At 52.6% G+C, this 20,353-nt stretch overlaps 3 protein-coding genes across 3 annotated transcripts in view; 2 read left to right on the forward strand and 1 right to left on the reverse strand.

The window, feature by feature from the left end:
* cenpe (centromere protein E) overlaps positions 1-2,870 on the reverse strand; it is a 33,799-nt gene extending 30,929 nt beyond the window's left edge. Inside the window, exons 1-6 of the mRNA XM_056581825.1 lie at positions 2,683-2,870; positions 2,169-2,281; positions 1,380-1,469; positions 1,156-1,274; positions 529-648; positions 2-83 (exon numbers count right to left, since the gene is read on the reverse strand). Coding sequence (XP_056437800.1) covers positions 2-83; positions 529-648; positions 1,156-1,274; positions 1,380-1,469; positions 2,169-2,281; positions 2,683-2,747 — 589 coding nt within the window. The 5' untranslated portion in view covers positions 2,748-2,870. The remainder of the gene's footprint in view (position 1; positions 84-528; positions 649-1,155; positions 1,275-1,379; positions 1,470-2,168; positions 2,282-2,682) is intronic.
* A 95-nt stretch (positions 2,871-2,965) lies between these two features.
* Positions 2,966-12,943, forward strand: ddx51 (DEAD (Asp-Glu-Ala-Asp) box polypeptide 51). The gene is made up of 16 exons (XM_056581656.1): positions 2,966-3,226; positions 3,672-3,973; positions 4,864-5,057; positions 5,850-6,000; positions 6,502-6,647; positions 7,085-7,156; positions 7,590-7,696; positions 8,039-8,147; positions 9,055-9,200; positions 9,738-9,930; positions 10,322-10,437; positions 10,996-11,112; positions 11,743-11,844; positions 12,020-12,083; positions 12,195-12,329; positions 12,635-12,943. Exons 1-16 carry the CDS (start codon positions 3,204-3,206, stop codon positions 12,665-12,667), a joined length of 2,010 nt encoding a protein of 669 aa, XP_056437631.1. The 5' UTR covers positions 2,966-3,203; the 3' UTR covers positions 12,668-12,943.
* A 294-nt stretch (positions 12,944-13,237) lies between these two features.
* katna1 (katanin p60 (ATPase containing) subunit A 1) lies at positions 13,238-20,147 on the forward strand. The gene is made up of 11 exons (XM_056581668.1): positions 13,238-13,312; positions 14,405-14,580; positions 15,140-15,273; positions 16,048-16,216; positions 16,941-17,050; positions 17,352-17,457; positions 17,832-17,990; positions 18,510-18,636; positions 18,953-19,087; positions 19,304-19,430; positions 19,939-20,147. The coding sequence occupies exons 2-11, from the start codon at positions 14,419-14,421 to the stop codon at positions 20,135-20,137; spliced, it is 1,428 nt and encodes a 475-aa protein (XP_056437643.1). The 5' UTR covers positions 13,238-13,312; positions 14,405-14,418; the 3' UTR covers positions 20,138-20,147.
* Positions 20,148-20,353: the final 206 nt, after the last annotated feature.

Here is a 20,353-nt window from a genome sequence, read left to right on the forward strand (position 1 = left end):
CTCTCTCCCTTGCAGACCCAGGAGAGGGCTTGAGCCGGACACGTCACCAGCTCCTCCGTCAGGTCGGCCACGTAGATGTTCTTCTACAGGTCAGAGGACACACACAATACAGTGATGAGAGGGTAATGAGGAGGGACAGATTGATGAGTGGGGGACGATCATGAGATGTGAGGCAGGGGTGCTAGGATAGTGAGATGAGAGGGGGATGTCGGTGATGGATGATGAGATGAGAGAGTGATGGATGATGAGATGGTGATTGTGATGGGATAGTGAGATGAGAGGGTGAGATGAGATGGTTCAGATGAGAGGGTGACGGGATGAGAGGGTGACAGTGAGATGAGAGGGTGACAGTAAGATGAGAGGGTGACAGTAAGATGAGAGGGTGAGGGGATGAGAGGGGGAGAGGGAGGATGCCAGATGGCGGCCGCGGTGCAGCTCTTACGTTGAGGGTGACAGTGAGATGAGAGGGTGAGGGGATGAGAGGGGGAGAGGGAGGATGCCAGATGGCGGCCGCGGTGCAGCTCTTACGTTGAGGGCCTCGCGGACCTCCAGTGGCTTCCTCTTCCAGCTGTCCACCAGCAGGTCGGTCACCGTCTCGTTGTATATCTCCATGTAGGACACCCGCAGAAGAAACTCCTTCTGGGGGTACTGTGAACCCAAAGAGCCCAAGCTACCCCGGTTAGCCTCTGGCGCACGCCGGTGGTCCTCAACATGCAACCTGCCTTGCAGCGAGAGTTGATTTCCGATACCAGTATCGGAAATTTCTCCGATACTGCCTAAAATGCCTCAATCCGATACCACCACGTGAGTATCTTATTTACTACACAGGCAGAGAACATCAAACACCTCATTGTTATGCTGCGGTCGTGAACGATCGGAGGTGGAAAGTCAGAATAGGAAACTCCTACTTCAACCTACGTGCGTTCGAGCCAAGTCGGAATAACATGGATGCTCACGCTTAACTAATAATAATTAATACGATTATAAATGTAGATAGATTCATTTATAGATTATAAATGTAATGACTTAACGTTGCAGGCATCATAAGAGAACCCTTCAATAAGAACAAGTGTCATCAGTCGTTACAATGCTAGATGCTGTATCTGTATATACTCGGTATCAGAACATCTCTACTCGCAACATGGTTCTCCTCACGTTCTGAATGGTCTGGAAGACCTCCTCCATGGACAGGGGGATGACACCTGGAACCAGCTTGCTGCCCATCATGGTGAAGGTCTTCCCGGAGGAGGTCTGGCCGTACGCAAAGATGGTTCCTGGAGAATAGTGCATTAGTAATGACGAAGATCCGTCGTAGTCGAATGCCGTCTGTATCTGCACACTACATGGAGCACTAGAGCGAATGTCTGGTTTGGCCGTACCATTGTATCCCTCGACGGCAGACACCACCAGGGGCTTGGCGATGTCCTGGTAGAGGTGGTTGGTGGTCTCACTGGAGCTGAACACCCGATCTGCTCGGAGGCACCAGAGAGGCTTCACACGACTCATCCAGCACAACATTTATTTCCAAACATTACCAAACTATTGTTGCTTAAAAAAAAGGTGTGATGTGTAAAAGGCGGAGGGCAACAGAACAGACTAGGGAGATATGGAATATTATATTCATAAGGTTCCCATGAAGATGAGAATAGTGTTTTTTTAACCTAGGTTTGACCCTCTATATGGGTCTTCTTCCATGTCTCTACAGTAGCCGACAACAGACAGATTTAAGCATAATTGCCATCCTACTAGTACTTGTAAGCTATGACCTATAGTTTTAGAAATATATAAAGGAATTGTATCACTTGACACGTTGCAACTTGATTCTGTTGTAGACGATAGCATTATATTAGATGCACCTACTGGCAACAATACTGGCCAATACAGGCCACCGTAGTTGCTGGAGAAAGAGGGATGCTCAGGTGGGTGCATGATCGCTGCAGGATGCCAATAAATCATACCCCACCTTTCATACTTCAAAAACAGTAACCCTAACCCTGTCAGATAAATCAAAAAGTTATTCAAGACTCACTCACTTTGCACTCAGATAACTTGATGAGCATTTTGCTACATGCTTATACATTACTGATATCCTCTTATTAGATAGAATTATTGATTTGAAAAAAGTATTGTTATGATAGAGGTAAGAGACTGGTCGGAGATGAACTCACCATAGCTGAAGCTCTTTGTTGTGACCCCATCGTCTAACTGGTGGATAGACTTTCTGTCGGCCTTCCAGTACAGGGGCACTGGCACAGAGTCCTCTGCAGTAGCTCTCTCCTCCCTGGCAACCACATAAAATCCACCACCACACTAGTGAGATGTTCCCATAGTAACACCACACTGTAATGACATGTTCCCAAAGTACCGCAACACTGTAATGACAGCATACACATTAATAGCACTGCATGCAGCACTCACTTAATAACTAACAAACAGACTCGTTAGTCGTTAGTAGCGAGCCGTATGAGCTTCAGCTTCGTTATGTTCTGGTCTGGACATTTTAACTTTGACTGTAAACTATTTTGTCAAACGTATCCGTTTTTGTATAACAAACCCAGGGAACTCTAGCTTTCTGGATACTTCTGGGACAGTTACTTACTGTCCATTGTTATTCATTTTTGAATAAAAGAGTAAAGGTAGTAAAAGCTAAAGTTAGCTCGTCCGGTTAGCCTCATAACTCACCGTTCGATGAGCGGTCGGACTCTAACGCACACCTTCACCGCCGACTCCTCCGCCAATACCGACATCTTACCAAGAGATATATCTGTATTAAAAGTCCTTATTTTATTAATTTATTAATTTACTGGAGCAGTGCTCGCAGACCTTTCTTCCATCACAACGTTCAACTAGTATTAATGGTTTTCAAACCGCCCGCGCTGCACAGAGCGAGCTTCTGATTGGTCGAGACGTGACTTTTCCCAAGCTTCCGTCTGACAGAAGCGTTCCAACGTCATCCATACGCGCCCACTGCACGAACGACCTACGTCACCCATACGCGCCAACTGCACACAAGCAACACATGAGACAGTGGACAGGCTTGTTACCAACAGATATTTTTTATAGATCTCTACATGGGGTCTGTTTAGATCCTTTAGTTTAATCCAGTTCTATACAGGGATCTGTTTAGATCCTCAAGGTGGAACTTGCCTGCTTCAGTCTCGACTGAGTAGGAAGTTTGGCTCCTAGTTTCTAGATATACCATCATGTCTCTGTTCGTGGTTAACAGGTATGTGTGTGTGTGTGTGTGTGTGTGTGTGTGTGTGTGTGTGTGTGTGTGTGTGTGTGTGTGTGTGTGTGTGTGTGTGTGTGTGTGTGTGTGTGTGTGTGTGTGTGTGTGTGTGTGTGGTGATTAGTGATGTGATGTTAATATAAAGATGTAGTGATCATTAATGTGGTGTTGGTAATATTAATATCTAGTGATTAGTGATGTTAATATCAATGTCATGATCATTAATGTGATGTTAATATTAAGATGTAGTGATCATCAATGTGATGTTAATATTAAGATGTAATGATTAGTGATGTGATGTTAATATAAAGATGTAGTGATCATTAATGTGATGTTGTTAATATTAAGATCTAGTGATTAGTGATGTTAATATTAATGTCATGATCATTAATGTGATGTTAATATTGACATGTAGTTATCATTAATGTGATGTCGTCCTCAGGTACCTGGGGGACGAGGAGGAGGAGAGCGACTCCATCAGAGAGTCTCACGCCCAGCGCCTGCTGGCCCGGCTGCAGAGCAAGGCCAAGGAGAGAGAGCAGAGAGAGACCAGCCCGAAGAGAGCCAAGAAGAGGCCGGCAGCAGAGAGCGGAGAGAGTGGAGAGCCGAAGCAGAAGGCAGACAAACCCAAGAAGAAGAAAGTCAAGCCGACAGTGACACCAGAGGCTCCTGAGCCCGTGGAAGAGGAGCCCGCCGGGGACAAGAAGAAAGATGGCAAGAAGAAGAAGAAGAACCATCGTTTGGGTGAGGCCACGAGTGTCTGTTGCAAACAGTTTGATATGGAAAGTCGGTTGAGTGTGCGTATTGTTAGTGTATTAACTATTCAACTATAGAAACAACGTAAATTAGATAAAGCGGAAACATACAAAAATGCTTGTAGCAGGTGCTGCTGCCATTAGTGCCTTAGAGGCGTTTCTGTTTACCTCTCAAGACGCCGTTGTATCCACCCGTTCATCAGAGCGTTGGCAGAAGGGTCCAGGTAGAGCCGGTGTTGTACCAACCCGTTCATCAGAGCGTTGGCAGAAGGGTCCAGGTAGAGCCACTGTTGTACCCACCCGTTCATCAGAGCGTTGGCAGGAGGGTCCAGGTAGAGCCGGTGTTGTACCAACCCGTTCATCAGAGCGTTGGCAGAAGGGTCCAGGTAGAGCCACTGTTGTACCAACCCGTTCATCAGAGCGTTGGCAGAAGGGTCCAGGTAGAGCCACTGTTGTACCCACCCGTTCATCAGAGCGTTGGCAGAAGGGTCCAGGTAGAGCCGGTGTTGTACCAACTCGTTCATCAGAGCGTTGGCAGGAGGGTCCAGGTAGAGCCGGTGTTGTACCAACCCGTTCATCAGAGCGTTGGCAGAAGGGTCCAGGTAGAGCCGGTGTTGTACCAACCCGTTCATCAGGGGTCCAGGTAGAGCCGGTGTTGCATGCTGCCCTCACCCCGCCCCACGGTCTCATCACACACACACACTGACTCAGGCCTGCTGAGGCTGCTTATACCGACCGCAATGCTTCAACAACGTTTCAACCTTAAGTCATGGATGTCAATTAATTGTAATTAAATATTTACGATAGTATGTCTAAGCTGGACATAGTATTGCACATATTGTTAATGTGCATTGATTGATCTGTTGTGTTCGGGTTTAGTAGACGACGCTAAGCAGATAACGAAAACAGATGAAGGAGGGGTCAAAGTGAAAGGAGGAGAGATGCAGAAGGAGAACCAGGAGAACCAGGAGAACCAGGAGAACCAGGAGAACCAGGAGGCGGTGCTCCCGGAGGTGGTGGTCCCGACTGGTTTCACAGTTCTCGGGGGATTCGAGAATAAAGTGGCCCCAAAGGTAAGTCATAGTCCAGACTTACTTATGGAGTCCCCTACAATACACAGAGAACCCTACAATACAAAGAGAACCCTACAATACAAAGAGGACCCTACAATACACAGAGAACCCTACAATACAAAGAGGACCCTACAATACACAGAGAACCCTACAATACACAGAGAACCCTACAATACAAAGAGGACCCTACAATACACAGATAACCCTACAATACACAGAGAACCCTACAATACAAAGAGAACCCTACAATACACAGAGAACCCTACAATACAAAGAGAACCCTACAATACAAAGAGAACCCTACAATACACAGAGTACCCTACAATACAAAGAGGACCCTACAATACACAGAGAACCCTACAATACACAGAGAACCCTACAATACACAGAGAACCCTACAATACACAGAGAACCCTACAATACAAAGTGACCCTGTCCCAGTGACCCCTGTCCCTGTCCCAGTGAACCCTGTCCCAGTGACCCTGTCCCAGTGACCCTGTCCCAGTGGACCCTGTCCCAGTGACCCTGTCCCTGTCCTAGTGTCCCTGTCCCAGTGACCCTGTCCCAGTGTCCCTGTCCCAGTGGACCCTAACCCTGTCCCAGTGACCCTGTCCCAGTGACCCTGTCCCAGTGGACCCTAACCCTGTCCCAGTGACCCTGTCCCAGTGGACCCTGTCCCAGTGGACCCTGTCCCAGTGGACCCTGTCCCTGTCCCAGTGACCCTGTCCCAGTGACCCTGTCCCAGTGACCCAGGTTGTCCCGGAGCTACAGGTTGTGCTGTGGTCTCTCCAGGTGCACCGCGTGCTGCCCCAGTGGCTGGCCCAGCCCGACGTCATCCTGAGGGACATCAGGAGGAACCTGGTGGCCGTGGGCGCGGTCCAGGGCCTCTCCCCCGCCACGCTCAAGAAGCTCCAGGACAACGGCGTCACCAGCTTCTTCCCCGGTAACACCAGTAACACCAGTAACACCAGTAGCACCAGAGGACAACCAGTAACACCAGTAGCACCAGAGGACAACCAGTAACACCAGTAACACCAGTAGCACCAGAGGACAACCAGTAACACCAGTAGCACCAGAGGACAACCAGTAACTCCAGTAGCACCAGAGAACAACCAGTAACACCAGTTATACCAGAGGACAACCAGTAACACTAGTTGTACCAGGAGTTAACCAGTAACACAGGAGAAAACCAGTAATACTAGGATATTACCAATAGAAAACCAGTAATAGCAGCTGATAACCAGTAATAGTAGATAACTTAAGCCTCATATTCACCCATTCACACCCATCCACTCACCACTCCCCCCATCAGCTAAACTGGAGCTAACGATGTTAGCTCTGTTCTCTGGGGAGTGGGGCTAGCCGGGTTAGCGTGGTTAGCGTGGTTAGCCGGGTTAGCATGGTTAGCGTGGTTAGCTTGGGGCTAACTGCGCCCCCCCTCCAGTCCAGGCCGAGGTGGTGCCCGCGGTGCTGGAGTGCGTGGCCCAGGGGCTGCTGGTGGGCCGGGGGGGGTACCGGCCCCGGGACATCTGCGTGTCGGCCCCCACCGGCAGCGGGAAGACCCTGGCCTTCGTGGTCCCCCTGGTGCAGGTGAGCCGGGCGGGGGTCGGGTGGGGGTGGGGGGTCGGGTGGGGGGTGGGGGTACGGGGGTCGGGTGGTGGTGGGGGGTGCGGGGGTCGGGTGGTGGTGGGGGTGCGGGGGTCGGGTGGTGGTGGGGGTGCGGGGTCGGGCGGGGGTCGGGTGCGAGGGTCGGGCGGGGGTCGGGTGGTGGTGGGGATGTGGGGTCGGGTGGGGGTGCGGGGGTCGGGTGGGGGTGCGGGGGTCGGGTGGGGGTCGGGTGGTGGTGGGGGGTCGGGTGCGAGGGTCGGGCGGGGGTCGGGTGGGGGTGGGGGGGGTGCGGGGGGTCGGGCGGGGGTCGGGTGCGAGGGTCGGGCGGGGGTCGGGTGGGGGTCGGGTGGTGCACATGATGGGGTTTAGATGTTATGTATGGACAGGTGATGGACTGTCTATGTGGGGGGTGTTTCCAGGCTCTGATTGGTCGGGTGGTCTGTGAGGTCAGAGCGTTGGTCGTGCTGCCCACCAAGGAGCTCGCCCAGCAGGTGAGACCACCGCACAACGCCGGCCCGCCCAGTGTGGAGAGTCATTTGTTATTTGTTGTCTGCACATGTGTAAGGTGTGTGTGTGTGTGTGTGTGTGTGTGTGTGTGTGCATTCTCCAGGTGTGCAAAGTGTGGGTGTGTTTGTGTGTTCTCCAGATGTATAAAGTGTGTGTGTGTGTGTGTGTGTGTGTGTCCCCAAGGTGTGTAAGGTGTGTGTGTGTAACGTGTGTGTGTCTCCCCCCCAGGTGTGTAAGTCGTGTGTGTGTAACGTGTGTGTTCCCCCCAGGTGTGTAAGGTGTGTGTGTGTGTGTGTGTGTGTCTCCCCCAGGTGTGTAAGGTGTGTGTGTGTAACGTGTGTGTGTGTGTGCGTGTCTCTCCCCCAGGTGTGTAAGGTGTGTGTGTGTAACGTGTGTGTGTGTGTGTCTCTCCCCCAGGTGTGTAAGGTGTGTGCGCTGTACGCGGAGGGCTCCGGTCTGAAGGTAGTGATGCTCGGTGGGCAGAAGTCGTTCGCTGCAGAGCAAACGTCTCTGGCAGAGCAGAGGTGAGGATGGCTCTCATTGGTCCAGCACTCAGGAACTCGTTTAGGTTCAGCCAATGAGGGGAGGGATCAGGATGGAGGAGGGGGAGCTCCTAAAATAGCCGGTTCTTCAAGGTTCTTCAAGGTTCTTTAGTCAGAGGAAATTTGGTCGTTAAGGGGACGCCAGAGATGATTGATCTGAGCACTGATCCCTAAATAGTTTTGATCCTAATGTTATGGGTGTGTATTGTGTGTTACATGTGTGTATTATGTGTGTATTGTGCTTGATGTGTTTACTGTGTGTGTGTATGTGTTATGTTTATGTGTTGTGTGTGTTGTGTGTATAATGTATGTCGATATTTCCAGAGGCGGGAAGTGGAAGAGTCTGGCGGACATCGTCGTGGCGACGCCGGGCCGTCTGGTGGACCACATCAACAAGACCCCCGGGTTCCGCCTGGACCTGCTCCGCTTCCTGGTGAGGCCCGTACCGGGGGGGACCCCTAGAGGGGCCCCCCACACCCAGGGGGACCCCTAGAGGGGATGAGGTCACCCCCCCCCACACCCAGGGGGACCCCTAGAGGGGGATGAGGTCCCCCCCCCCCCCCACACCCAGGGGGATCCCTAGAGGGGGATGAGGTCACCCCCCCCCACACCCAGGGGGACCCCTAGAGGGGGATGAGGTCACCCCCCCCCCCCACACCGTGGGGGACCCCTAGAGGGGGATGAGGTCACCCCCCCCCACACCGTGGGGGACCCCTAGAGGGAGATGAGGTCACCCCCCCCCCCCCCCCAACACCCAGGGGGACCCCTAGAGGGGGGTGGGGTCACCCCCCCCCCCCCCCCAACACCCAGGGGGACCCCTAGAGGGGGATGAGGTCACCCCCCCCCCCCACACCCAGGGGGACCCCTAGAGGGGGATGAGGTCACCCCCCCCCACACCCAGGGGGACCCCTAGAGGGGGATGAGGTCACCCCCCCCCCCCACACCGTGGGGGACCCCTAGAGGGGGATGAGGTCACCCCCCCCCCCACACACACACCCAGGGGGAGACCCTAGAGGGGGATGAGGTCACCCCCCCCTCCCCACACCCAGGGGGACCCCTAGAGGGGGATGAGGTCACCCCCCCCACACCCAGGGGGACCCCTAGAGGGGGATGAGGTCACCCCCCCCCACACCTTGGGCTGGGCGGTTATCGATTTTTTATCGCAATTTCGATTTTAGCGTGAAACGATCACAAGACGAATATAATCGAGTTTAAATATTTACAAATATATATATATTAATTATTTTTTTTATCCCAAAATAATCATGATTATGATTTAGTTCCATAATCGAGCAGCCCCCCCTGACGCCTCCACTTATCCACCCCCCCCCCCCTCCCAGGTGATCGACGAGGCCGACCGGATGATTGACAGCATGCACCACTCCTGGCTGGGTCAGGTGACCAAGGCGGTGTTCAGAGCAGGAAGTGGATCCGAAGGTTCCTCGGTCTTCAGGAGGAGTGAGCCCACACACATCACCGCCGCCAGGTGAGCCCCCTCCGTCTACCGTCACTCAACGGGCTGACAACGCGCCTCCATGGGATTCAAATGCATCTCAAAGCGTTTTAAATGTGTCTCTGTGTGTTTTAAATGCATTTTAAATGCGTCTCCATGCGTTTTAAATGTGATTGAATGTTTTCAATGCATATTAGATGCGTAGATTGTGGCAGCTTTTGAATTAGTCTCCCAGTTGTGTCCCGCAATTAGTTGTGGCCACCCCTAAGAAACAATCACACCACCGAATATAGTACGAACTGTACGACACATTCAGTGGTGTGATGTTTCTTAGCTAGTGAATGTACCATAAAGGTTCTTCTTATGGTCACAGTGACTCTGTGCTATGGCTACGTCAACACCGGTACAGAAGAAAACATCTAATATCCATCTCAAAACATGGAACGTATCCTGACACGAGGTCAGAGCTGTGGTTTCCTCCCCCTCCTGACGTCTGTGCGCGTGTCTGACCGTCTGTCTGCGTGTCTGACCGTCTGTGTGCGTGTCTGACCGTCTGTCTGCGTCCTTCAGCCTGTCCCCGCCCCAGATGCCGCTGCAGAAGCTGCTGTTCTCCGCCACGCTCACCATGAACCCCGAGAAGCTGCAGCAGCTGGGCCTGCACCAGCCCCGCCTCTTTAGCTCCACCCACTCCGGCCCCGCCCCCAGCGCTGGCCCCGCCTCCGCCAAGTCGCAGGAGCGCTTCAACTTCCCCGAAGGGCTCACGGTGAGGCGTCCCAACCTTCCCTTTCACAATAAGAGCGTTCTTAAGTAGTAGTACCTTCCCTTTCACAATAAGAGCGTTCTTAAGTAGTAGTCCCTTCCCTTTCACAATAAGAGCCTTCTTAAGTAGGTAGTAGTCCCTTCCCTTTCACAATAAGAGCCTTCTTAAGTAGTAGTACCTTCCCTTTCACAATAAGAGCCGTCTTAAGTAGTAGTCCCTTCCCTTTCACAATAAGAGCCTTCTTAAGTAGTAGTACCTTCCCTTTCACAATAAGAGCCTTCTTAAGTAGTAGAACCTTCCCTTTCACATTAAGAGCCTTCTTAAGTAGGTAGTAGTCCCTTCCCTTTCACAGTAAGAGCCAGAACCAGTGGTTTAACTGGTTCCCTGTCTCCAGGAGTACTTTGTTCCGTGCACGCTGAGCAAGAAGCCGCTCCTGATCCTGCACTACATCCTCCACATGAAGTTCTGCCCGCTGCTCTGCTTCACCAACTCCAGGCAGGCGGCCCACAGGTGAGGCCTTCTGCTGGGCTGGGCTGGGCTGGCTGGGCTGCAGGGCTGGGCTGCTGGGCTGGGCTGCTGGGCTGCTGGGCTGGGCTGCTGGGCTGGGCTGCTGGGCTGGGCTGCTGGGCTGGGCTGGGCTGCTGGGCTGCTGGGCTGCCGGGATGGGCTGGGCTGGGCTGCTGGGCTGCTGGGCTGCTGGGCTGCTGGGCTGCTGGGCTGCTGGGCTGCTGGGCTGCTGGGCTGCTGGGCTGCTGGGCTGCTGGGCTGCTGGGCTGCTGGGGTGGTTCTGTTGGGGTTCTGTTTTTGTTGTTGTTGTTGTTCTGTTGTTGTAAAGTGTGTGTGTGTGTGTGTGTGTGTGTGTGTGTGTGTGTGTGTGTGTGTGTGTGTGTGTGTGTGTGTGTGTGTGTGTGTGTGTGTGTGTGTGTGTGTGTGTGTGTGTGTGTGTGTGTGTGTGTGTGTGCATAGTGTGTGTGTATAACAGTGTGTGTGTGTGTGTGTGTGTGTGTGTGTGTGTGTGTGTGTGTGCATAGTGTGTGTGAATAACAGTGTGTGTATGTGTGTGTCCAGGCTGTTCCTGCTGGTGCGTCTGTTCGGGGGGGTGGAGGCGGCGGAGTTCTCCTCTCGTCTCTCCACCGCTGAGAGGAAGCACACGCTCAGAGACTTCCAGCACGGCAAGATCCAACTGTGAGGACGCCCACATCTACCAGGGGATAATCAATACCTAGGGTTAGCAGTACCAGGGGATAATCAATACCTAGGGTTAGCAGTACCAGGGGATAATCAATACCTAGGGTTAGCAGTACCAGGGGATAATCAATACCTAGGGTTAGCAGTACCAGGGGATAATCAATACCTAGGGTTAGCAGTACCAGGGGATAATCAATACCTAGGGTTAGCAGTACCAGGGGATAATCAATACCTAGGGTTAGCAGTACCAGGGGATAATCAATACCTAGGGTTAGCAGTACCAGGGGATAATCAATACCTAGGGTTAGCAGTCTCTAGGGATAATCAATATCAATCTCCGGTTTATCAATATCTAGGCTTAATCAATATGTATCTAGGGCTAGGCAGTATCTAGGGTTGATCAGTAGGGTTGGTCAGTAGGTTAACTGATGGGTTAGTCAGTAGGGTTAGTCAGTAGGTTAACTGACGGGTTAGTCAGTAGGTTAACCGATGGGTTAGTCAGTAGGTTAACCGATGGGTTAGTCAGTCGGTTAACCGATGGGTTAGTCAGTCGGTTAACCGATGGGTTAGTCAGTAGGTTAACCGATGGGTTAGTCAGTAGGTTAACCGATGGGTTGTGTGTTGCAGGCTGATCTGCACGGACGCGGCGGCCCGAGGCATCGACATCGAGGGCATCAAGTGTGTAGTGAACTACGACGCTCCACAGTACCTCAGGACCTACATCCACAGGTACACACACACACACACACACACACACACACACACACACACACACACACACACACACACACACACACACACACACACACACACACACACACACACACACACACACACACACACGTTGGTACGGAGGTTCTCGGTGTCTAGGCGGTCTAACTGTTCCCTGCTGTTCCTCCTGCAGGATCGGGAGAACGGCCAGAGCAGGCAAAGCGGGCGTGGCCTTCACCTTCCTGCTGGACGTGCAGGTGACGCCTCCTCTCCCTCATAGCCACGCCCCCTGACCTTATAAGGCGCCTGTGTGACGGTCCCAGACAGGAAGCCGCTGCTGACCGACGGGTGTGTGTTGTGCTCCACAGAGGAACAGCTTCCTGAAGATGGTGGAGGAGGCAGGAAGCGCTGGGATCAAGAAGCACTCGGTCAAACACCAGCTGCTGAAGAACATGGCCCCCCGCTACGAGACCACCCTCAAGGAGCTGGCCAGCGCCATCAAGGTGAGCACCTTCAGGCTGATACCCTGCATCCATACCAATAGACTGCATTCATATTAATATACTGCTTTCAAACTAATAATTAGTATGAATGCAGATATTAATCAGAATGCAGATAAAAAATACACTGCATTCAGTATATTAAGTATACTGGGAAATCCGATATATTTAATGCAGTATACTAAATATAAAGCATTCATACTAATATATTTGATTCATGTTAATATACTACATTCATACCAGAATACTCATCTTTGAGGACCAGCTGCAGTAACTTTGTCTCTTTGTATTTTGCCTTCTCTCCACAGGACGAGAAAGACCAGTTCCGGATCAAAGTATAATGAAGAGGCTGACATTATGGGATGTAGAGAGCATAATATAACCTCCTCTGTGATTGGCTGTATCTTCGCGGACTGCGTCATGTGATGAAGAGGGCAGATGATTTTCTCCACGTGGATTGACTATTTTCTATTTGAGTCGTTATATTTTGGCCATTAAAAGGGTTATGTATTGTGAAAGAGCCTGTTTCTATTTGTACTGTTTTGAAGCAGAAAACCATTTCTGCTCTCTATTCTGTTCCATGCTCAAATACATTTCAATAAAATGTTTCACATTGTACTTAACTCTTTATATTTTTCAATATTCGTACATCTCCCTTCCCTGGTAAAATTACAAAATGATAGCGTATTTATTAATTTATTTATGGGAACATAAATAATGCATGAATCTAATATAAATAGAGATAAAATCTAAATGTATAGATATATATTTAAAACCGTTATATATATATCTTTATAGAGACATAGAAATATAGAGATATCTATACATATATCTATCTGTAGATATAGATAGATATTCGGATTTAGCCTTTGGAATTCCCTCGGCTCTTTTCGTTAAATTTCGGGAACGTCCCGCTGGTCACCGGAACTCGTCATAACTTTCTCCAGTGAACAAACTTGTTTTTTTGTATTCAGCGGAGAAGTCAAGTAAGTTTCACTCTTTTCTCACATTCTAATTCATTACAAATGACAGTTAAATTGCTAAACTTCTATTAACTTGGCCCATTGTATAGTCACTCGTCCAGAAAGTGTTTTAATCAGCCGGGTGCGGGAGTCCACCCTGAGTTGTGCAGATCAAGGATGTAGAATAGGATTAATAATAAGATTAATACTTAATATTAAATTGCAGATGAAAGCTCGTCTGGTTCTGTCGCTTTATGTTAAACTATAATTCTTTACTGCTTTATAATCGGATACAGAAAGGGTTTAGGGTGAGGTTGGGTTTACCCTCTGGGAGAAAAACACTTTGTAACTTTGATCACAATTTACCTGTTGCTTTGATCACAATGGACATGTGGCTTTGAGCACAAATTACTTGTTACCGGTTTTACATCTTCCATGTTACTTTAATCAGTTGACATGTTACTGGTAACATAATAATAACGACTGCATTAAAGAAATTCACCTTGTCGAAGTTGTAGTCCAAACCACGGGACGTTTAAAACGATTGGTTTGTTTGGAGATGTGTGTTTGGTAGTGTGTGATGTGTTAGTGTGGACTGTTTGATACTGTGTGTTTGGTACTGTTGACTGGAACGACGTGGTATGTTTGGCCAGGAGGTCATGTGGAAATGGTAAGAAGATGTTTGTTGAAGCTCTTGAATAAGGTGATTACAGTCCATTTGAGTTGTATGTTGAGGTGAGGGAAACCGGAGCGAGTTAGTGACGCGTCACGCGGGCATATGGTCACATGTGTGTTGGGTGGTAGGGTTTGACAGTCTGACAGTCTGTTTGTGTTTGATAGGGTTTGACAGTGTGTTGGAGAGGAATTAACAGTGTGAGTTTGATAGTGTTGTGTTGGATAGGGTTTGACTGTGTGTTGGAGAGAGATTAACAGTGTGTGTGTGTATGGGGAATAGAGTTGGACCGTGTGTTGTGTTTTAGACAGTGTGTTGGATAGGGTTTAACTGTGTGTGTGTGTGTGTGTGTGTGTGTGTGTGTGTGTGTGTGTGTGTGTGTGTGTGTGTGTGTGTGTGTGTGTGTGTGTGTGTGTGTGTGTGTGTGTGTGTGTGTGTCCTAGCCCCCTCCAGCAGGATGAACCTGCGTGAGATCACGGAGAACGTGAAGCTGGCGCGGGAGTACGCCCTGCTGGGGAACTACAGCTCCGCCAGCGTGCTGTACCGCGGCGTGCTCACCCAGGTGCAGCGCCACCTGGGGGCCCTCCGGGACGGGGGCTCCACCCACCGCTGGCAGCAGGTGAGCCCCCTCCCCCATCCCCGCGGGATAGGGGATCAGACCCCCACCGTGGGGATAGGGGATCAGACCCCACCTGGGTGATAGGGGATCAGACCCCACCTGGGTGATAGGGGATCAGACCCCACCTGGGTGATAGGGGATCAGACCCCACCTGGGTGATAGGGGATCAGACCCCACCTGGGTGATAGGGGATCAGACCCCCACCTGGGTGATAGGGGATCACACCCCCACCTGGGTGATAGGGGATCAGACCCCACCTGGGTGATAGGGGATCAGACCCCCACCTGGGTGATGGGGGATCACACCCCGGCGTGAGGATAGGGGACTGTTCCACCTGGGGGCCAACCCTTCTGGTCCTCTACTGAGTTCTATGTTACGTTGTGGTTCTGCTGGGGTTGAGTTCTACTTTACGGCGTTGTTCTGCAGGGGTTGAGTTCTCTGTTATGTTGTGGTTCTGCTGGGGTGGAGTTCTACGTTACTGTGTGGCTCTGCAGGGGTTGAGTTCTACTTTACGGTGTTCTGCAGGGGTTGAGTTCTCTGTTATGTTGTGTTTCTTTAGGTTCTGCAGGAGATCAGCGAGGAGAACAAGCAGGTGGACGAGATCATGGCGACGCTGGCGAGCTTCCAGCTGAACGCGGCGCCCTCCAAGCCCAGCGAGGACGGAGACCTGATCTCCGCCCACGTCAAGCGCAGGTAACGAGGCTAGCTTCACAGAGCTACAGTCTGTAGAGCTAGCTGTATGAAGCTAGCTGCCATCGCGCTACAGTCTGTAGAGCTAGCTGTATGAAGCTAGCTGCCATCGCGCTACAGTCTGTAGAGCTAGCTGTATGAAGCTAGCTGCCATCCCGCTACAGTCTGTAGAGCTAGCTGTATGGAGCTAGCTGCCATCGCGCTACAGTCTGTAGAGCTAGCTGTATGAAGCTAGCTGCCATCGTGCTACAGTCTGTAGAGCTAGCTGTATGATGCTAGCTGCCATCCCGCTACAGTCTGTAGAGCTAGCTGTATAGAGCTAGCTGTCATCACTCTACTGTCTATAGTGCTAGCTAAAAACTACAGTTTATAGCGCTAGCTAAATAAAGCTAGCTGTCCTTGCTCTACAGTCTATAGCGGCAGTGGTGAAGTAGTGCTATAGTGTTAGCTGTCGTCAGTCTACAGTCGGTGCAGTAGCTGTACCTTTGGAGGGGGGGGGGGGGGGGGGGGGGCGGTGGTGGTTGGTCATGTGAGTCTGATTAGTGCCACAGTGTGCGGCTCTCAGCTTATTGTTCCTGATCACTGCCCTGGAAATGGACACACACACACACACACACACACACACACACACACACACACACACACACACACACACACACACACACACACACACACACACACACACACACACACACACACACACACACACACACACACACAGTGTCCTGGTGGCGGTGACGTACCGGCGGTCCGTAACGGTCCCGCCCCGGGCTGCAGGTCGTCCCCCTGTCCGGTCAGGGCCTCCCCCCGGGACGGCCGGCCCAGCGCGGGGGTCCGGCAGCAGCCCCGACAGGCCCCCCGCGGCTACGGGGACGGGGGGCGCCCCCCCAGGGGCAAGGAGAAGAAGGACCCCAAGGAGGGAAAGGAGAAGCACAAGGACGACAAGGTCAGGACACCTCACCTCCTAGATCTACTGCACCTTCTAGAGGCACTAGCTCTACGGCACCTTCTAGAGGATCTAGCTCTACGGCACCTTCTAGAGGATCTAGCTCTACGGCACCTTCTAGAGGATCTAGCTCTACGGCACCTTCTAGAGGATCTAGCTCTACTGCACCTTCTAGAGGCACTAGCTCTACTGCACCTTCTACAGGATCTAGCTCTACGGCACCTTCTAGAGGATCTAGCTCTACGGCACCTTCTACAGGATCTAGCTCTACGGCACCTTCTACAGGATCTAGCTCTACGGCACCTTCTACAGGATCTAGATCTACTGCACCTTCTAGAGGATCTAGCTCTACGGCACCTTCTAGAGGATCTAGCTCTACTCCACCTTCTACAGGATCTAGCTCTACTGCACCTCTAGAGGATCTAGCTCTACTGCACCTTCTACAGGATCTAGCTCTACTGCACCTTCTACAGGATCTAGCTCTACTCCACCTTCAACATCTACTTCACCTTCTAGAGGATCTAGCTCTACTGCAGCATCTACATCCAGCTCTACTCCACCTTCTAGATGATCTAGCTCTATCTTCCATCACTCTACTCTTCAGCTCTACTGTGACTCTCAATGCAACTGCCTTGTGTTGACCGTCCGCTCGTTTTTCCTGTGATGTCACTTCCTGTATTGATGTCACTTCCTGTATTGATGTCACTTCCTGTGGTGTTCGCAGGCCAAGACGGAGGACCGTGAGGTGAAGCGGTTTGACGGCAGCGGACACGATAAGGACCTCGTGGAAGCCCTGGAGAGAGACATCATCTCCCAGAACCCCAACATCAAGTGGTACTATCACTATAACTAACTATAACTATCACTAACTATAACTAGAGGCCCTGGAGAGAGACATCATCTCCCAGAACCCCAACATCAAGTGGTACTATAACTAACTATAACTATCACTAACTATAACTAGAGGCCCTGGAGAGGGACATCATCTCTCAGAACCCCAACATCAAGTGGTACTATCACTAACTATAACTATCACTAACTATAACCCTAGTGGTAGTGGGACTCTCTCAGACCAGAGGTGTAAATAGATCCCGACTGTGAGCCAGTGTTGACGGCGGTTGTCATGGTGACCCAGGGAGGACATCGCAGACCTGGGGGACGCCAAGCGGCTGCTGAAGGAGGCGGTGGTTCTGCCCATGTGGATGCCCCAGTTCTTCAGGGGCATCAGGAGACCCTGGAAGGTACGCTGCCCTCCCATTGGTCCACCCCACGCTGCCCTCCTATTGGTCCACTGCACGCTGCCCTCCTATTGGTCCACCCCACGCTGCCCTCCCATTGGTCCACCCCACGCTGCCCTCCTATTGGTCCACCCCACGCTGCCCTCCCATTGGTCCACCACATGTGGCCCTCCCATTGGTCCACCACATGTGGTCCTTCTATTGGTCCACCCCACACTGCCCTCCCATTGGTCCACCGGGATACCAGTTCAGATAGTTCTATATTAAAGGTGTGTGTGTGTGTGTGTGTGTGTGTGTGTGTGTGTGTGTGTGTGTGTGTGTGTGTGTGTGTGTGTGTGTGTGTGTGTGTGTGTGTGTGTGTGTGTGTGTGTGTCCAGGGGGTCCTGATGGTGGGGCCTCCGGGCACCGGTAAGACCCTGCTGGCCAAGGCGGTGGCGACCGAGTGCCGCACCACCTTCTTCAACGTGTCCTCCTCCACCCTGACCTCCAAGTACCGCGGGGAGTCGGAGAAGCTGGTCCGCCTGCTGTTTGAGATGGTAGGCCCCGCCCCCTCAGGCCCCGCCCCCTCAGTCCACCTGCTGTTTGAGATGGTAGGCCCCGCCCCCTCAGTCCGCCTGCTGTTTGAGATGGTAGGCCCCGCCCCCTCAGGCCCCGCCCCCTCAGTCCGCCTGCTGTTTGAGATGGTAGGCCCCGCCCCCTCAGTCCGCCTGCTGTTTGAGATGGTAGGCCCCGCCCCTAAGGCCCCGCCCCCTCAGTCCGCCTGCTGTTTGAGATGGTAGGCCCCGCCCCTCAGGCCCCACCCCCTCAGTCCGCCTGCTGTTTGAGATGGTAGGCCCCGCCCCCTCAGTCCGCCTGCTGTTTGAGATGGTAGGTCCCGCCCCCTAATGCCCCGCCCCTCAGTCCGCCTGCTGTTTGAGATGGTAGGCCCCGCCCCCGTCACCTCTGCGGGGGGCTGACCCGGGGGGGGTCTCTGAGGGGGGCTGACCCGGGGGGGTCTCTGCGGGGGGCTGACCCGGGGCGGTCTCTGCGGGGGGCTGACGGCTGTGTCCCCACAGGCCCGGTTCTACGCCCCCACCACCATCTTCATCGACGAGATCGACTCCATGTGCAGCCGCCGCGGGACGTCTGAGGAGCACGAGGCCAGCCGCCGCGTCAAGGCCGAGCTGCTGGTGCAGATGGACGGTACCGCGACGCTAGCACCTCTAGAACCTTCAGAACCACCCCTAGCACCGCGACGCTAGGACCTCCAGAACCTCCTCTAGAACCTTTAGAACCTCCTCTAGAACCTCCTCTAGTACAGAGACGCTAGCACCTCCAGAACCTCCTCTAGTACCGAGACGCTAACACCTCTAGAACCTTTAGAACCTCCTCTAGCACCGACCCCTATAGAACCGTTACTACGGTGGTGTGTAGCAGTGTGTTGTGTTGTGGTGTGTAGCAGTGTGTTGTGTTGTGTAGCAGTGTGTTGTGTTGTGTAGCAGTGTGTTGTGTTGTGCAGGTGTGGGCGGGGCCTCAGAGAGCGAGGACCCCTCTAAGATGGTGATGGTTCTCGCCGCCACCAACTTCCCCTGGGACATCGACGAGGCTCTGAGGAGACGCCTGGAGAAGAGGATCTACATCCCCCTGCCCTCAGGTACGCAACCACACACTCTCCCCTCTAGTACAACCCCCCCGGTAAGGTGTGTGTGTGTGTGTGTGTGTAGTCCCCCCCCCCCCCTGGTAAACTGTGTTAGGTCTCTCTCCCCCCCCCCCTGGTAAACTGTGTGTGTAGCCCCCCGCCCCCCCCCTGTAAGATGTATGAGGTCGTCGTCCCCCCCCCCCCCTGTAAGCTGTGTGCTCTGGTCTCCAGCGGAGGGGCGTGTGGAGCTGCTGAGGATCAACCTGCTGGAGCTGGAGCTGGAGGGAGACGTGGACATGGACAAGATCGCAGAGCAGATGGAGGGCTACTCAGGGGCCGACATCACCAACGTCTGCAGGTACTGCCTGACCCCTAGTCTCCTCCTCTCCTTAAGTCTCCTCTCCTCTCCCCTAGTCTCCTCCTCTCCCCTAGTCTCCTCCTCTCCTTAAGTCTCCTCTCCTCTCCCCTAGTCTCCTCCTCTCCCCTAGTCTCCTCTCCTCTCCCCTAGCCACCTCCTATCCTTAAGTCTCCTCTCCTCTAGTCTCACCCTCTCCCCTAGTCTCCTCTCCTCTCACGACTCCTTCTCTCTCCTCCTCTCTCCTCCTCAGGTTTTCTCCCCTAGCCTTCTCCTCTCCTCCTCTCCCTTAGCCTCCTTCAGTCTCCCCTCTTCGTCTAGTCTCCTTCGGTCTTCTCTAGACTAGTCTCCTCATCTTGTTAAGTTCTTCCAAATAACAATCGTGTGTGTGTGTGTGTGTGTGTGTGTGTGTGTGTGTGTGTGTGTGTGTGTGTGTGTGTGTGTGTGTGTGTGTGTGTGTGTGTGTGTGTGTGTGTGTGTGTGTGTGTGTGTGTGTGTGTGTGTGTCCCAGGGATGCGTCTCTGATGGCGATGCGGCGGCGGATCGAGGGACTCACCCCGGAGGAGATCCGGAACATCTCCAAGGACGAGATGCACATGCCCACCACCATGCAGGACTTCGAGGCGGCGCTGAAGAAGGTCTCCAAGTCGGTGTCGGCGTCCGACCTGCTCAAGTACGAGGAGTGGATCGAGGAGTTCGGCTCGTGCTGAGGGGGCGGGCCGCACCACGGGGGGGGGGGGGTGTGGGGGGTGTGTGTGTGTGTGTGTGTGTGTGTGTGTGTGTGTGTGTGTGTGTGTGTGTGTGTGTGTGTGTGTGTGTGTTCACGGGGCCAAAAGTTAATAAAGATAATCAAATGAGCCTATTTGTGTGGTTCTTGATTTAGAACGTGCTCCCCGTCCCTTCAGGCTGATACTGTTCAGGTTTAC

Source organism: Gadus chalcogrammus, chromosome 21 (assembly GCF_026213295.1).
Source record: "Gadus chalcogrammus isolate NIFS_2021 chromosome 21, NIFS_Gcha_1.0, whole genome shotgun sequence".
In the NCBI taxonomy this organism is placed as follows: Eukaryota; Metazoa; Chordata; class Actinopteri; order Gadiformes; family Gadidae; genus Gadus; species Gadus chalcogrammus.

Coding starts and splice junctions, on each gene's coding strand:
- ddx51 (XM_056581656.1), top strand. CDS start 3,204: ATGTCTCTGTTCGTGGTTAACAG. Junction 3,227..3,671: donor TCTCTGTTCGTGGTTAACAG/GTATGTGTGTGT, acceptor TGTCGTCCTCAG/GTACCTGGGGGACGAGGAGG. Junction 11,845..12,019: donor CTCAGGACCTACATCCACAG/GTACACACACAC, acceptor TTCCTCCTGCAG/GATCGGGAGAACGGCCAGAG.
- katna1 (XM_056581668.1), top strand. CDS start 14,419: ATGAACCTGCGTGAGATCACGGAGAACGTGAAGCTGGCGCGGGAGTAC. Junction 14,581..15,139: donor CCACCCACCGCTGGCAGCAG/GTGAGCCCCCTC, acceptor GTGTTTCTTTAG/GTTCTGCAGGAGATCAGCGA. Junction 19,088..19,303: donor CTACATCCCCCTGCCCTCAG/GTACGCAACCAC, acceptor TCTGGTCTCCAG/CGGAGGGGCGTGTGGAGCTG.